Raw genomic sequence first — 16,714 nt, 5'->3', positions numbered from 1 at the left:
ATTTTAGCGTGTTTCCTGGAATGACTTTGAATTAAGCAGTTTCCTACCGACCTCATTATGCAGATGTCCATTCACTTGAGTGAGTCCCCAGTGCTATTTTGGGAAGCCTCCAAACTTTTTTTGTTAAATGTTGTATTTATTTTTGAGAGAAAGAGAGGCAAAAGTACAAGCTGGGAAGGGGCAGAGAGAAAGGGAGACACAGGATATGAGCAGGCTCTAGGCTCTGAACTGTCTACACAGAGCCTGATGTGGGGTTTGAACTCCCGAACCGTGAGATGACCTGAGCTGAAGTGGATGCTTAACTGATTGGTCCCCCCAGGTGCCCCAAGGGAAGCCTCCAAACTTTTAAACTTCAGATAACTGCTTCCGAATGTCTGTTTTCATACTGCATTCTGGCATGTTCAGCTACAGAGCTCTTAGTGTGAGTTGGGCAGGCAAGGAATTGAAAATTCTGGGAACCAGACAATTCTACTCACCGAGACTCTACCATCCTCTCTTGATACTACAGACTGAGCAGTTCCCATCTGACAGCGTGTGTCTTTTTTCATTGTTCTGCTATATTATTTTTTTTTAAGAAGTAATTCTTACATATGGTGTAACATTAGATGATAACACAAGGCATGCAGTGAAAAAGTTAAGTTTCCTTGTCACCTTGGTTCTCGGTTACTCAGTTCTCTCCAGAAGCAGTCACTGTTTCCAGTTTCTTTTGTATTTTTCCAAAAATATTTTGTGCATATATGATTGGGTGCTTATTAAAAGTCTGTGGGGCATCTGGATGGTTCAGTCGTTTAGGCATCCGGCTTCAGCTCAGGTCATGATCCCACGACTCGTGAGTTTGAGCCCTGCGTTGGGCTCTGTGCTGACACCTCCGAGCCTGGAACCTGCTTTGGATTCTGTGTCCCCTCTCTTTCTGCCCTTCCCCTGCTCAAGCTCTGCCTCTCTCTCTCAAAAATAAACATTAAAAAAAAAGAAGTCTGATCTATGAAGAAGTCTTCTTGAGAAAGATCATCCAAATGTAAATAGCTCTATACTATAAGGTTGATATACCGTTTGAACACATAATTACAATATAAACATGCACAAATATTAAGTAAAATATTTGGCTGAGGCAAACGTTAAGCATCCGACTTTGGCTCAGGTCATGATTTCATGGTTTGTGACTTACAGCCCTGCATCTGGCTCTCTGCTATCAGCTCGGAACCCGCTTCAGATCCTCTGTCTCCCTCTCTCTCTGCCCCTTCCCTGCTCACACGCTTTCTTTTTCTCTCTCTCAAAAATAAATGATCATTCATAAACATATATTCTTTGGTCTTCAGAAATAACTAAGTGCACCTGGTTGGCTTGGTCAGTGGAGCTTTTGACTTGATCTCAGGGTTTGAGTTTGATTCCCACGATGGGTGTAGAGATTCCTTAAAATTTTGGGGGGCACCTGGATGGCTCAGTCAGTTGAGTGTCCAACTTCGGCTCAGGTCATGATCTCATGATTCTTGAGTTCAAGCCCCACATCCGGCTTGCTGCTGTCCGTGCAAAGCCTGCTTCGGATCCTCTGTCCCCCTCTCCTTCTCTGGCCCTTCCCCTCATGTTCTCTCTCTCAAAAATAAATAAAAAACATTTAAAATAAAACTCTAAAAAGAAATAACTAAGTCAACCACATCCTCGCCTACCCCTAGCTGGAGAGCCACTAATTCTAAAATAGGGTTTTCACAGTTCTCATCTTAGGAATTAGATGTCTCTGTCTTGTTAAGCTGTGTAGAATTCAGGGTTTTTGGGTTGACTTACTGTCTGAAATTGGAGAAGCAGTATGGCTTAGTGGGATGAACAGAAGCTATAAAGACTTCTATTCAGATCCCAGTTCTGTTACTTAAAACAGACTTTGGGCACGTTACAGATCTAAGCCTCTCTTTGCTAATATGTAAAATGGGTTTAATAAGGTCCATAAGGTGCTATGACTATTGAATGACAGAGGTAATTCAAAGCACCTAGTTCAGTGGCATATGGCTGCCACTCAAGAAACCTGTCATCAGTGGTGGCTGCCCACGCATATGTGCTGAGCAGATGAACTGTGAAGCATGTTGGGGCTTTCGGCTCCTCCAGTAACCTCCAAGCTTCCAGATCAGGAAAGGAACTTTATGACTGCATGGCTTTGTGACTCTGCGTGCCTGTTTTTATTTACAGGGTCGAGCTTAGGAAAAGGGATCCTCGAGGTTGCACTAGAGCGTTTTAGTCAGCTCTTGTTTACTTTATCCTTTTGGGATTGTCTTGGAGGTTTTTCCTTTAGCAGGTGATCTCAGACTTTTTGGTCTCAATATACCTGCTTACACATTTAAAAAAAAATTATTTATTTTGAGGGATGGGAAGGGAGCATGAGGGGGGTGAGGGGCAGAAAAAAGAGAGGGAGAGAGAATCCCAAGCAGGCTCCTTGATGTCTGATGTGGGGCTTGATCTTGTGAACCATGAGATCACGACCTGAGCTGAAATCAAGAGTTGGACACTTAGCCATTTATGCATTTAAATACCTGTTACACATCTAAAAATTATTGTGGGGGGCATCTGGGTGGCTCAGTCAGTTAAGCATCTGACTTTGGCTCAGATCACAATCTCAAGATTTGTGAGTTCACGCCCGGCATTGGACTCTTTGCTGTCAGTGCAGAGCCTGCTTCGGATCCTCTGTCTCCCTCTCTCTCTCCCATCGACCCCCATCTCAAAAAAAAAAAATTATTGTGGACCCCAAATCTTACTTATATATGAGTTATGTCATATTATTTACTACATTATAAATGAGAACAGAAATTTAACATATTTTAGATTCATTTTAAAATAACAATAATAAACTTATAAAATGTTAAATAACATTTTTTATGGAAAATCTTTTCCAAAGCAAAATCTGAAAATGTGGGAAGAGTGACATTGTGTTGCATTTTTGCAAAATTCCTTAATGTCTGGCTTAATGCAAGACAAATGGATTCTTAACAATGCTTCTGCATTCAATGTGTTGCAGCATGTTTTGGGTAAAGCACAGGAAGAAAATTGAGCTTCACACAGATTGGAGAATAGAGAGGCCCTTGCACATCTCCTGGGAGAGCCTCAGGGACTTCCCTGGGGTCCTTCAACCATATTGACTTATTTCCAGAAGTAGACTTTTAAGTGCCTTGAAGGCAGAGAGTATTTCTTCATTTGGTGGGTCACTGAATCTTAGTTCCTGGCCTTCGATACCACTTTTTATCTAAAGTGGGTGATAAAATGTGTTTGACAGATTGACTGATAGAGGGAGCTATTGGCCAATGCTAGCCCACAACTGTAATACCAAGATTAAAGAATTTTCTCATTTCACAGAGCATGAAACAGATTTAGACAAAACTGGTGTCTGAAGAGCCACCTCCCTGTGCTTCCCAACACCTGCTTTTTAAAGAAGTTGCCAAGAGGGTGAGGCAAAGACTAGACTTAATGTTGGGGCGCCTGGGTGGCTCAGTCAGTTGAGCGTCCAACTTCGGCTCAGGTCATGATCTCACGGCTCCTGAGTTGGAGCCCGGCGTCAGGCTCTGTGCTGACAGCTCGCGGAGCCTGGAGCCTGCTCTGGATTCTGTGTCTCCCTCTCTCTCTGCCCCTGACCCACTCAAGTTCTGTCTCTGTCTCTCTCAAAAAGAAATAAACATTTAAAAAAAAAAAAAATAATAATAATAAAAGATTAGACTTAGTGGGATCAACTTAAAAGAAAATATTTGCCTTTATTTAAGAACAGGAAAAAATCCACAATAGCTAAAAAGTGGAAGCAACTCACATGTCCATCTTCAAATGAATGGAGAAACAAATGTAGCAAATACACACAGTAGAATGTTATCCTTAAAAAGGAAGGAAATTCCAACACATGCTACAGCATGGCTTAAGCTTGAGGACACTGTGCTAAGTGAATCAAGACCGTCACAAAAAGAAAAATACTGTACGATTCCACTTACATCAGGTATCTAGAGTAGTCAAATTTACAGAAACAAGGTAGAATGGTGGTTGCCAATGACTGGGGGAAGGGAGAATGGGGAGTTGTTAAATGGGTATGAAAAAGTTCTGGAGGTTGGGTACACAGCAATGTGAATATACTTAATGCTACTGGGCTTTACCCTCCATGGTTAGGAGGGTGAATTTTATGTATATTTTACCACGATTAAAAATCAATTAAGAAAAAAATCAGAAGAAAGGAGTAAACTTTTTTCTCTAATTTAGTTATGGCTGACGTCACCCTTAACTACTCAGTTCAGTTATACAAAGTGTTTATTGAGCACATTCTACATATAAGTACTCCTGAGGAGCAACCATCAGTTAAACAGTGCCTGTCCTCAAGAAGGAGTTTGCCCTCTACTAGAGTGTTGGTTAAGATACACGGCCACAAAAGAAACACTAATAGAATGAAACAGATCTCGGAGAAGGCAGTGCTTGGACTGGAACTTAAGGACAACAGTTTCTAACTAGCATGTTTTCCGGGAGCAGTATATACACAACGATGACCTAGTTTCCCATATTACTGGTCAGATCAAAAGCTTGGAATCGTGTTTGAAGAGTTGGTACAGATGTTAAAGATTATTGGTCCAACTTCCTATTTAATCCAAGAATCTATTCTGCTAAGTGAAGAAAGAAATCAGGACGTAATTCGAGGTAAGAAAACGTGGCTAGTGCAGGGAAACGGTGGTCCACGATAAAAAATGCACTGGATTTAGGGAGGGGCGGAGTCCGGCGCGCGGGTCACGTGGGGGCGCGGGAGGCGGGTCTGTGTGCGCGCTGGTCACGCGGCCGGGTGTTGACACTTCCGGGTGGGACCAAAGTGAGGCGGCTGGGCAGGGGCTGGCAGGTTCCGCGACAACCATGGCGTATAACGGCCTCACGGTGCCTCTCATCGTGATGAGCGTGTTCTGGGGCTTCGTCGGCTTCTTGGTACCCTGGTTCATCCCTAAAGGTCCCAACCGGGGGTAAGTGCGCCAGGCCCGCCTTGGGAGGGACGCGCGGCGAGGACCGGCCAGGCAGGGCGGGGGAGGGGGCGACCTGCACCGGTCAGAGACCTTGGGGCGGCCCTGGACTCCAGAGTCAGGCCCCTATCTCCTGCAGCCCCCCGACGTCTTATCGCAGCAGCTTCCGTGTTCGCCGGGCCGAGGGTGAGGAGGGTGACTTCCGACGGACCCTCCTTGGCAAGGGGTTTTAGGGAAATTTGTTCTCATCACGGGCCTGTCTGGGGAGGACGCATCGGAAATAGGTTTATATCGACTCAAGGAGAAGTTGGGGTTTGTCTCTAGACGACTCTTCGCCCCTTTAGCCCTGCCCTCCACTCACATGAGGCCTCGTTTGCCTAAACTTTAAAGGAAAGGATCAAATAAGACAGAAATGCCCTTTGTGCCTCACATGTTGTCGCAGTTGCACAGGACAAGCTTGTGCAGCAACGTTGAGCCCAGGCCTTGCATCTAGTGGGCGCCAGGTAGTTGGGGCCTGATCTAAAGCGAGATTAATTACCGAAGAGCCCTAGGAGGTATTGTTTAGAAACCCCTGCGTCATACCTTTTGGAGAGCGCTCCTGCGCTTGCATTTTGAATGTACCAAGTTCTTAGAATGATGGACTAAGACTTTTCTCCCAGACTTCTTTGTTAATTGGAGCTTTGTAATCTATTTTGTAAGCATGAGATAGAGCCTTATCTTCATAGGAGCTTTGGAACACCCTCTTTCTGGTTCCTCTTGTGCCTCTTAGTCATTTTTTCTCAGCACAAAATCACGTGGAATGAAACTTAGGCTGAAGACAGAGCTTGTCAGAAACGACCATCTCTTGCTTTATTCTTTGAAACAAATCGGTGGCTTTACAGTGCTTTGCATGCATAGGAGGCATTCAGTAACTATCCATTGAATGGATAAGTCTATTGACTTTATTAAAGGAAAGAAAATGCCATTACTTCCTTAATATTTTGTGACCCAAACCCCATTTGCTGTCTGGATACTTAGATTTGGTACTTATATCTACCTTGAAAGTCAGTCAGTTTGTTTAAAGAGTTAAAATGGTAGATGAATTTCTATCATTTGGTGGTATTGGGTTTCCCCTTCCCCCTTCCCCCCCCCATAACATCATTTATAGAGGGTCATCTCTCTAGCCTGTAATAAATGATGCAGCGTGTCAGTTCTTGGGTTATTAAAACAATTTGTATTAACCAAATTTAATTTCTTAGACTTTTTTTCTTCTACTAGAGTTAAGGAACAACAAAGTACTTCTTTGTTGTGTGTCTTTCTTCAATTATTTCGTTACCCTACTGTCTGCCTCTCCAGCCTAAATACTCAAAAAAGCGTTTACTAATGTGCTGGTAACAATGACCACTCCTTTCTCAAAGACCCCCATTTGGGACTCCCCATGCCCAGCCTTGGGACTTCATGCCGCTGCTCTTATCCAGGGTAATGAAATGCTTCTTGTAGTACATTGGACTACTCAGTTTCCAGCCCTAGTGTCATGATTCAGGTTTGACCTGCTAGTGATATGTTATCTGGGCCTGATTCACAGCCTCTACCCCAATCCTTGTGTTTCCTGCTCTTGGCAGGATTGAGCAGTTCTTAGAACACAAAGTGTCTCTTAGGAGTTACTGTATTACACTTTGAGAAACACTGCTCCTAGCTGGATGATCCCTGTGACCTTGGACAATTTAGTTAACTTTTCAATGTTCCCATTTCTTTATTCTAAGATGAAAATATTAGTACTGAATTAGTAGTAGTTCCCCTTTGTCTCCTGAAAGGTTGCAAATGGGGTTGTTGTTTTTTTTTAGTACTGTGAAGTTTGATTGCTTCAAGGACTAGGTGAATTTTTAATCAGGAGAGCATTTCAGATTTCAAGGATTTAAAAATATCTTTGTTAAGGAGATAAGTAAAGGTTGCTGTGTGACAAGGGAAGAAGAGAGACTTTGATGTTAAATCCTTTCCCCCTGTAAGTCCCAAGCACATCAGAATGCAGAAAAATCTCTGTAAAACCTAAATCAAACCCCTTGTTCTCATTCTTTTCTACACTGAAAAAGGGCCAGGTGAAACCAAGTTCGTGTTTGGAATCAGCTTTCCTGACCATTCATGTTTTTTATGATTTCACTCTCTTCAGGAATCCACAGATGCTCTAAAAGCTTCGGTTTTTCACAGTGGCTCCTTTAGCAGTAGGTGTGTGTGTGGGGGGGGGGGGGGGGGTTGGAGCTAGATCATAGGGACTTCAGTCAGCTCCAATTTTTTTCAAACATACAGAACATTTTCAAACATAAAAGAATAGACAGACTGCTGGATACCACCACTTAGATATAATTGGTAACATTCAAATTTGCTTTATATCTGTGAATATGTGTATGTGTGTGTATATACACACATACATAATTTTGCTGAACTGTTTGAAAGTAAATTGCAGTCATCATGATGCTTTACCCCTAAACACTTCAGCATGCGACAACTAAGTGGCATATTTGGAGACGATATTTTATGTATGCATGTATGTATGTAATCTCTACCCCCAGCATGGGGCTCGAATTCATGACCTCGAGATCAAGAGTTCCACGTTCTTCTGACTGAGCCAGCCAGGTACCCCTGAAGGCGGGGGAGCGGGGGGCTTTTGCTATGAAACTATTAAGCAGGTAACACAGAAGAGACTCAGCTGTTTTCAGCTCTCTGAAATGGTCTTTGGGGAAGACAGAAGATACAGGGATTCCAGGTTGAGGCAGAGGGATGGAAGAAAATGAGCAAAAGCTTGGCATGGAGAATAGTAAACCTGACGTGTTTTGGGGGACAGTGAGGCCCCCTGCGTTTGGGAATGAAAGGTTGCTGTTTGAAAGTGGAGAGTGGTGAGGATGAGTGGAGGGAACTGGTGACAGGTGAGGAGCCGGACTTGATGGTGTAGATCTTCACACATTTTTAAGTTTTTGTGTTTGTTTTGAGAGAGAGCGTACTTGAGTGCGAGCAGGGGAGGGACACACAGAGAGGGAGAGAGAATCCCAGGCTGGTTCCTCGCTGTCAGCAAGGAGACTGATGTGGGGGCTTGATTTCACGAACGGCGAGATCATGACCTGAGCTGAAACCAAGAGTCGGATGTTTAACTGACTGAGCCCCCCGCCCCGCCCAGGCACCCCTTCAAGCATTTTTATTCTGCAGTTGGCAAAGTTTTGTAGCACAAACTCTCATGCATACTTATTTATGTATTAGAAGCATAATGTATCAGTTACTTTGAAGAATGTGCCTTCAAAATATATCCGGAGTCTGACCAGTCCTCCCTACCTGTGCTGCCAGCCTGGTCCATGGGATTATTGCAGTTCCCTCCCCGACTGGTTTCTCAGCTTTTTCCCTCTGCCTCTTTCCCCCCAGGTTGTTTCCACTCTGGAGAGATTCTCTTAGAATCGGAATCAGATTTTGTCAGTCCTGTTCTCAGATCCCTCCAAATAGCTTTCCTTTTCCTTTAGAAGCTACCAAAACACTGCTCTTTATCCTCCTGAGTGTCAGAAATTGCAGAACTACAGTTGATCTATTTTGCAGGTGTTTCCAATTCTTGTCTATATTCTCCCCTCCCCTGACTTCACTTCCTACTAGGCTCCCGTGGCTCTGCTCAGCCCCTCGGGCCTCTGTCCTGTTTTAACTCCTGGTACCCTAGAGCCTCTGCATTCGCTATTGCCCCTGTCTGGAACATTCCCTCACCTCCTTCAGGACTGACTTGCCGGGTCCTACCCTCTTTAAAATTGCAGCCATAGTGGGTGCCTGGGTGGCTCAGTCATCAAGCATCCTATTTCGGCTCAGGTCATGATCTCATGGCTCATGAGTCCGAGCCCCTCTGTGCTGACAGCTCAGAGCTTGGAACCTGCTTTGGATTCTGTGTCTCCCTTGCTCTCTGCCCCTCCCCCACTCACACTCGCTCTCTCCCTTCTTCAGAAATAAATAAACAAACATTTAAAAAAATTAAAAAATTGCAACCACAACCTCCAACCCCTGTATACCCTTATTCTCCTTTCTTGCTTTAGTTTTCTCCATTAGCATTTACTGACCATCTGGCATACTAATGGTACATAAATAAATAGTCCTTGATGTGTCTGACTTCAGCTCAGGTCATGATCTCGCAGTTCGTGGGTTTGAGCCCCTCTCTGTGCTGACAACTTGGAGCCTGGAGCCTGCTTCAGATTCTGTCTCTCTCTCTCTCTCTCTCTCTCTCTCTCTTCCCCTCCCCTGCTCATGCTGTCTCTCTCAAAAATAAACATGAAAAAAAAATAGTTCTTGTTTATTGTTTACCTTGTTTGTTGTCTTTCTCCCCCACTATTATGTAAACTTTACCAGAATGGGGGTTGCCATCCATTTTGTTTACTCCTCTTTCCCCAGAGCCTGGTACATACTGGATTCTCATTGAAATCTGCTGAATGAATGAATGGATGTGCCAGTATTAACCACAGAAAGTGCACATGCACACACACAACTTCTAAAGGATGAGTTAAAAATAAGATAAATGGGAGTTCTGATATTTGCTTCTTGCATCCTAGAAGATAGTCTTGATTATTCTGTGGGGTGTGGAGACCCCCTTTTTGGAAATTACTCCTATGGATGATGGAGAGTATTGAAAGATGGTCATCTGTAGAGTGACGTGATGAAAAGAATATTTTAGGGGCACCTGGGTAGCTCAGTCATTTGAGCACCTGACTTCGGCTCGGGTCAGGATCTCACAGTCCATGAGTTCGAGCCCCACGTCGGGCTCTGAGCTGACAGCTCAGAGCCTGGAGCCTGTTTCAGATTCTGTGTCTCCCTCTCTCTCTGCCCCTCCCCCGCTCATGCTCTGTCTCTCTCTGTCTCTCAAAAATGAATAAATGTCAAAAGAATTTTTAAAAAAGAGTGTTTTAGAAAGATGACCCTGAGGTGATTGTGATAGGATGAAAGGGAAGGAAGAAAGTTTTGAATCTTCTAGCATTTGGTGATGGAGGGTGAAGGGGAGGTGTGAGCAGAAAGATGACAGATTTGTGGAGTGGGTGGGATGGGTGGAAATGACAGAGCTGCTTCTGGGAGTAGGGAATTGGGAAGAGGATATCATGAGTTCAGTTGTTTAAATATTGAGATTCAGCTGATCAGAGATCCAGATTTAACTATTTTCAGATGGGACTGGAGATGGGGAGAGGTCAACATTAGAAAGTTTGTTTACTTATTTATTAAAAAAAATTTTTTTTGAAGAATCCTCTCTTTTTCATGGTGAATCCCTGCAGTTCTGATATTTTTTAAAGTTTACTTATTTTTAGTAATCTCTGCCCCCAACGTGGGGCTTGAACTCACAATCCTGAGATTAAGAGTCCCATGTTCTTTCGACTGAGCCAGTGAGGTGCCCCCTAGAAAGTCATATAATTTTTTTTAATGTTTGGGTTTTTTTTTTTTTAATTTTTTTTAACACTTATTTATTTTTGAGACAGAGAGAGACAGAGCATGAATGGGGGAGGGTCAGAGAGAGAGGGAGACACAGAATCCGAAACAGGCTCCAAGCTCTGAGCTGTCAGCACAGAGCCCGACGCGGGGCTCGAACTCACGGACCGCGAGATCGTGACCTGAGCCGAAGTCGGAGGCTTAACCGACTGAGCCACCCAGGCGCCCCCTTTTTAATGTTTGTTTATTTTGAGGGAGAGAGAGAAAGACAAGAGTGTGAGTGGGGGAGGGGCAGAGAGAGAGGGAGACCCAGAATCTGAATCAGGCTCCAGACTCCAAGCTGTCAGCACACACCTTGATGTGGGGCTCAAACTCACGAAGTGGGAGATCATGACCTGAGCTGAAGCTGGACGTTTAACTGACTGAGCCACCCAGGCGCCCCTAGAAAGTCATTTTTAAAAGTATAGTGTTGGGGTGGCTGGATGGCTCAAATGGTTAAATGTCTGACTCTTGATTTCTGCCCAGGGCATGATCTCATGGTTGGTGAGATCAAGGCCCACATTGGGCTCTGCGCTGACAGCACAGAGCCTGCTTGGGATTCTCTGTCTCTGTCTGTCTCCGACTCTCTCTTCCCTACTCACCGAGTTCTCTCTCTCTGTCACAATAAATAGTAAATGAATATGTTTTTTAAAAAAACCTGTAAAGTAAAATACAAGTATAGGGTCATTTCATTGAAAACCACCAAAAATGAAGTTTCTTGTATGTCAAAACTAATTGTCACTGCAGCCTTTTGTGTTCAGTTTAGATGGGTTTGGGATTAGCCATCTAAACTCTGGCCTCGATACATATCCCTTTAAATAAAAATGTTAATTACTTAAACCTCTACCGAGTACAGTCTATTGATGTTTGAACAGATTTAGGTCACTTTTCTTGGTGCACAGTCCTTGCCAGTTTGATAACTTGGGATGGAGGCTTAAACCATCCTGCAGTGTCTGCTTAGTTTGCTGGTTATCTAATGATGTTTTGTTTTGTTTTGTTTTGTTTTTAGAGTTATCATCACCATGCTGGTAACCTGTTCAGTTTGCTGCTATCTCTTGTAAGTACATTTCTCTTGTGAGTAGCTTTTTTCGAAGATAACAGGAAGTTATTCTTGGTATTTATAACATGTATGATTGGAAAATAAATTCGTGGGGGCACCTGGGTGTCTCAGTCAGTTAAGCGTCCGACTTAGGCTCAGGTCATGATCTCACAGTTCGCGGGTTCCAGCCCCTCCTTGTCTCTGTCCTGACAGCAGGCTCAGAGTCTGGAGCCTGCTTCGGATTCTGTATCTTCCTCCTTCTCTGCCCCTCCCCTGCTCACACTCTGTCTCTCTCTCTCTCCTTCAAAAATAAATAAACACTAAAAAAAAAAAAAAGAGAAAAAGAAATTTGTGGAACATGATTGTTGTGAAACTTTTACAGTTTTGTGTCATTGGAGCTGTTCCCTTATGTAACATCTAGAAATAGTATCCTAAGATGGAAAAGAACACACTTTGCTGCTGCTCAGTACATTTACATAAAAACTGTACAGATGCTTTGTTCTTCTGGCAATGCAAGTGTAACTTATTTGGCACAAATTGAAATCTTATAATTAGCCAGAAATTGCCTTTGTACTACTTTATACTTTACTGTTGTGAGGAGTTTAGGCGTACTCATTTTGTTTAAATATCTCACTCTGAAGCCAGTAGCCATTCTTTATTATGACTTGTTTATTTGATGAACAGGAGTTGAGCTAGAATTACCATCAAGATAATTTTTTTAACGTACTGTATCAAAGCATGGTAATAACACCTAGTTGAAGACGTAACATAGTTTGTATAAATTGTTGTTTGAAAGCTATTTTAAGATATGTAAGTTAATTCCTCAACATATATTTTTGGAATACCAACGAGGATTCTTTTTTTTTTTTAATGTTTATTTTTTGAGAGACAGAGAGACAGAGCACAAGTTGGGGAGGGGCAGAGAGAGGAGACACCGAATCCAAAGCAGGCTGCAGGCTCCGAGCTGTCAGCACAGAGCCCGATGTGGGGCTCGAACTCCCAAACCATGAGATCGTGACCTGAGCCAACATTGGACGCTTAACTGACTGAGCCACCCAGGCGCCCCGCTGAGGATTCTTAATCCTCATGAGTGTCGGCAATGGCAGACCTGTAATTGAACTATTGTAAAGAGGTTTCCAATGCTTGTCTACATTCTCCCCTTCCCTGAAGTACGGAATGAGTCAAGCCCCAGAAAAAAACTGAGTATTAATCAGTTTGTGGAAAGAATGACCATTTCAAATGTATTCAAAGGCCGTATGGTTTCTTTTTTTTTTTTCATTGAGAGCTCTCTCACATACCATAAAATTCATCCTCTTACTGACTTCTTTTTAGAGTTTAGAACCAAAGGTTATCTTTTCTTAAAGAGATCTCTGTAGCTTCCGGAGACTTCTTTATGTGGGAAGTGTCAGTGTTGGTGGAACTGTTTAGTGCCCACAAGAGGGAGGAAACAGCAGTTCTGATCATGTGATGAAAAGCCATGGTTCTTTGTGACTCTGAATCTGTGCATTTATTTCCTAGGGCTTTTGCACTAAGGTTTTTCAAAGAGGTTTGTGGGGATGACCCAGTTCTAGTTGTTGGCATAGATCAAAATTTGCTCCTGACAACAAGTCATTACCATGAATTTTAGCTATGTGGCCATTCAGTCACTTGTTGGAGTGCAACTTGAAGCGTTTAAAGCTCATTTGCTAAATGATGATGGTATTGTTTGACTGCCTCAACCTTAGGGCGTAGTCGATGAGGCTTTCAACAGTTGGCTTGTTTAGTCTGTATTTTTCTGGTTAAAAAGGTAAATGGCTTTGGGGTGCCTGGGTAGCTCAGTTGGTTGAACGTTAGACTCTTGATTTTGGTTCAGGTCATGATCTCGGTTGGTTGAACATTCGACTCTTGATTTTGGCTCAGGTCATGATCTCACCATCATGAGCTTGAGCCCCACATCAGGCTCGGTACTGAGTGTGGGACCTGCTTAAGATCCTCTCTCCCTCTGCCTCTCTCCCCTGCTCGTGCTCTCTCTCTCTAAAATAAAATTAAAAAAAATAATAATAAAAAAAAAAAAAAGGTAAAAGGCTTTTTTAGGTGCTATAGCTCAGTTTCCAGAATGAAAGAATGGAGAATTCTTATACCAGCTGTTTTTAGCTTTAAAGAGTGAAGAAGTACATACGTCATCAGAATTTCTCATTTTTGTAAGAGTGATTGAGTTTCAGTCTATACCACTGAATCTCCTATCACAATCTCAACAAGGGAGCTGTTTTTCAGTCCAGGAGCCAAGGAGTGGTCAAAAGGCCTTTGTTTTTTCTTCCTTTGAAGATCTCTGCTACTTGAGCCGCAAGTTTGGTAGTAGGGTTTTAAAAATGAGAAAATTACTGCACAGAAGAAAGAGTGGGGATTAAGAAGATGGGGCAGAAATGTTTTATAACTTTCTGGTCCTCCGTCGTGTGTGAAACTTGCTTAATTTTCATATAATGTTTTCTTTTTTTTAATGCTTATTTTTAAGAGAGCGAGCGAGCATGAGTGGGGGAAGGGGCAGAGAGAGGTGAGGGGCAGGGGATCTGAAGTGGGCTCTGTGCTGATAGAGAGCCCAGTGCCAGGCTCGAACTCTGAGCCCAAGGTGAGCGCTTAACTGACCGGGCCACCCAGGTGCCTCTCATAATATTTTCTTTAAAACAAACAAGAAGCCTTTCCAATCATTTCCATGCCTCTTATTTTCATTTTCGAGTGTAAAATGAATAACTGGACTTGGTTGGAAATTATACATCTTTGGAGTCTTAGTGACTCAGATGAGAAGTATCTGTGAGCCTTTACCTCTTGCTGTCCAGATTTTTTCCTTTGTCCCAAACATATGGGTGACTTCTCTGTTGACAGTGGATTAGTTCTGTCATCAGTGTATTAAACATAGCACACAGTGTTCTAACATTAAATGTTAGAAATGTCCAGAAAGGAGGCCATTGTATGGGGAAATGAGCTGTCTAGCGTAGACTTTATGAAATTGGTTTTTTTCTTTTGTTTCTTTGAAAGCCGATCATCATATATCCTACTTAGCAAAATAGCTGCCTGGAACTTGGGTGAATAACTTGAATTCAAATCCCAAATACTTTATTCCACAAAGGGACAGGATTCTGTAATAAATTTGAAATTTAAAGACAACTTCACTGTATATGTTTTTGAAACCACCTCTTGAAATAAGAGACACCCAAACTGGATTTCCTAAGCAAAGTCACATTTTTGAAATACATTCATGGACTTCTACGTTGCCTTCGGTTTATGGCACTTTTTTTCTCTTTCCAGTTTGTTTGTGGTTTAAGGTTAGATTCGTGGGGCGTGACTTGTTTGAGCTCTGAAAAATCAGGATCTCTGCCAGTACAACCAGTTTGTGTTAACAGTTGACCAGAGGAATGTCTGAATGTTATACATCTGGTTCCCTCTTTGAGGCACAAGGTCACTTTTGTTCCTCAAGCATACAATCCTGTTAGTTACTGTTCCATACTTTCTCTTGGTCTTAGGTTAGTTTTTAATGTTGAATTATGCACGTAGCTTCCCTGGAATCACAAAACTTAACATCTTCAGGGTAAATTAGAAATTCAGTACTGTATTATGAAGATACAATTGCTTCTTGGAAAACATGCTATATCTTTAGCACTTGACTAATTGTACATCTCACCCGCAGAGTGATACACAGAAAGAAATAGTGACCAAAAGGCAGGAGTCCTTGTTTTTTTTAGGATGAATAGTATGTGGCCTGTTTATGTGGTAGTATGGTTATGTGAGTTTTATTTTATTTTTATTATTTTCAATATTTGTTTGTTTTTGAGAGAGAGAGAAACAGAGCGTGAGGAGGGGAGGGGCAGAGAGAGAGGGAGACAGAATCCGAAGCAGGCTGCAGGCTCTGAGCTGTTGGCACACACTGCCTGATGCGGGGCTCGAACTCACAAGCCGTGAGATCATGACCTGAGCTGAAGTAGGATGCTTAACTGACTGAGCCACCCAGGCGCCCCCTCAGCATGTTTATTTAGAGCCTACTGTGTGCCAAGCACTGGATGTATAGCAGTGAAGAAACAAGACAGACATATCCCCCTGCCCTCTTTAATGAGGGGAGACAGTAAACAAATAAAGAGCCAGAGAGACCCCAGTCGCTTACCAAAGTAGTTCCTTCATCTGCTTATTCCCACAAGCCCCTATTCTGTGACTTCAGACGAGTCCCCCTCACTCACTCCCCAGCCGCCTAATACTGCCCATTGCACAAGGACCTACACAGCCTACAGGAGCTTTGCCCAGCCTGTCCAGGGATGTGCACATCCACAGCTGAGCATAGCCTTGCTTTGGTCCTGGCTCTAGAGCCAGTTTGAGTACAAGATGTGATCACCTCCCAAAGTGTTCCACTTTGGTTTCCAACCAAGTAGCCACAAGCTGGTCGGTTTCTGAGATGTGCTATATATGTGTGTGTGTGTGTGTGTGTGTGTGTATATATATATATATATATATATATATACACACATATATATATATGTACATATATATATATAGTCTTGAACTTTATGTACGTATATACTTTATATGCATGTATATACTTTATATATATATACTTTATATACATGTATATACTTTATATATATACTGTATGTATATATACTTTATATATACTGTATATATACTGTATATATACTGCATGTATATATACTGTATATATACTTTATATATGCTTTATATATATACTGTATATGTACTTTATATATATTATATATATATACTTTATATACCTTATATATAATATATATATAATGTATATATACATGGTCTTGAACTTTTAAAACGTACTGTATGCTCTTTACAAAAATTAAGGGCATAGAACAATGCATCTTCATTTGTCTACCCACCTGTCACTCACCTTCAAAAATTATCCACTCACAGCCAATCTTGTTTCATCCCCATACACTTCCCCTCTCCACCCCAGATTATTTTGAAGCAAATTCCAGACATATATATATTTCAATATATATGTCTAAAGGATAATCATTCTTTTTTCATGTAATAACTACAATACTATTATTATCACACAGAAAAAGTTAATTCCTTTATATCATCACATATATTTAAATTTCCCTAGTTGTCTCATTAGTTATTTTACATTTTGTTTGAATGAAGATGCTTGAAGACCACACATTGCAACTGGTAGATGTGCCTGTCAAGTCTGTGTCAATTTCTTCTCCATTTCTCTTTCTTTTTTCTTGCACGTTTTAATAGGAAAAAACTGGGTTGTTTGCCCCATAGTTCTCCAGAGAATGGT

At 42.2% G+C, this 16,714-nt stretch overlaps 2 protein-coding genes across 4 annotated transcripts in view; both read left to right on the top strand.

Annotated features, from left to right (window-relative positions):
* RPL26L1 (ribosomal protein L26 like 1) overlaps nt 1-16,714 on the top strand; it is a 51,868-nt gene that overhangs the window by 13,251 nt on the left and 21,903 nt on the right. For all 3 annotated transcript variants that reach the window (XR_006584089.1, XR_006584096.1, XR_006584095.1), the window contains exon 5: nt 11,407-11,454. The gene's annotated coding sequence lies outside the window, so the exon portion shown is untranslated. The remainder of the gene's footprint in view (nt 1-11,406; nt 11,455-16,714) is intronic.
* The window catches only part of ATP6V0E1 (ATPase H+ transporting V0 subunit e1), a 33,839-nt gene continuing 21,903 nt past the window's right edge, over nt 4,779-16,714 (top strand). The window contains exons 1-2 of the mRNA XM_011285428.4: nt 4,779-4,955; nt 11,407-11,454. Coding sequence (XP_011283730.1) covers nt 4,852-4,955; nt 11,407-11,454 — 152 coding nt within the window. The 5' untranslated portion in view covers nt 4,779-4,851. The remainder of the gene's footprint in view (nt 4,956-11,406; nt 11,455-16,714) is intronic.

This window comes from Felis catus, chromosome A1, assembly GCF_018350175.1.
Source record: "Felis catus isolate Fca126 chromosome A1, F.catus_Fca126_mat1.0, whole genome shotgun sequence".
Classification (NCBI taxonomy): Eukaryota; Metazoa; Chordata; class Mammalia; order Carnivora; family Felidae; genus Felis; species Felis catus.
The sequence above is the reverse complement of the archived record's forward strand: the minus strand, read 5'-3'. Positions and strand labels throughout refer to the sequence as shown.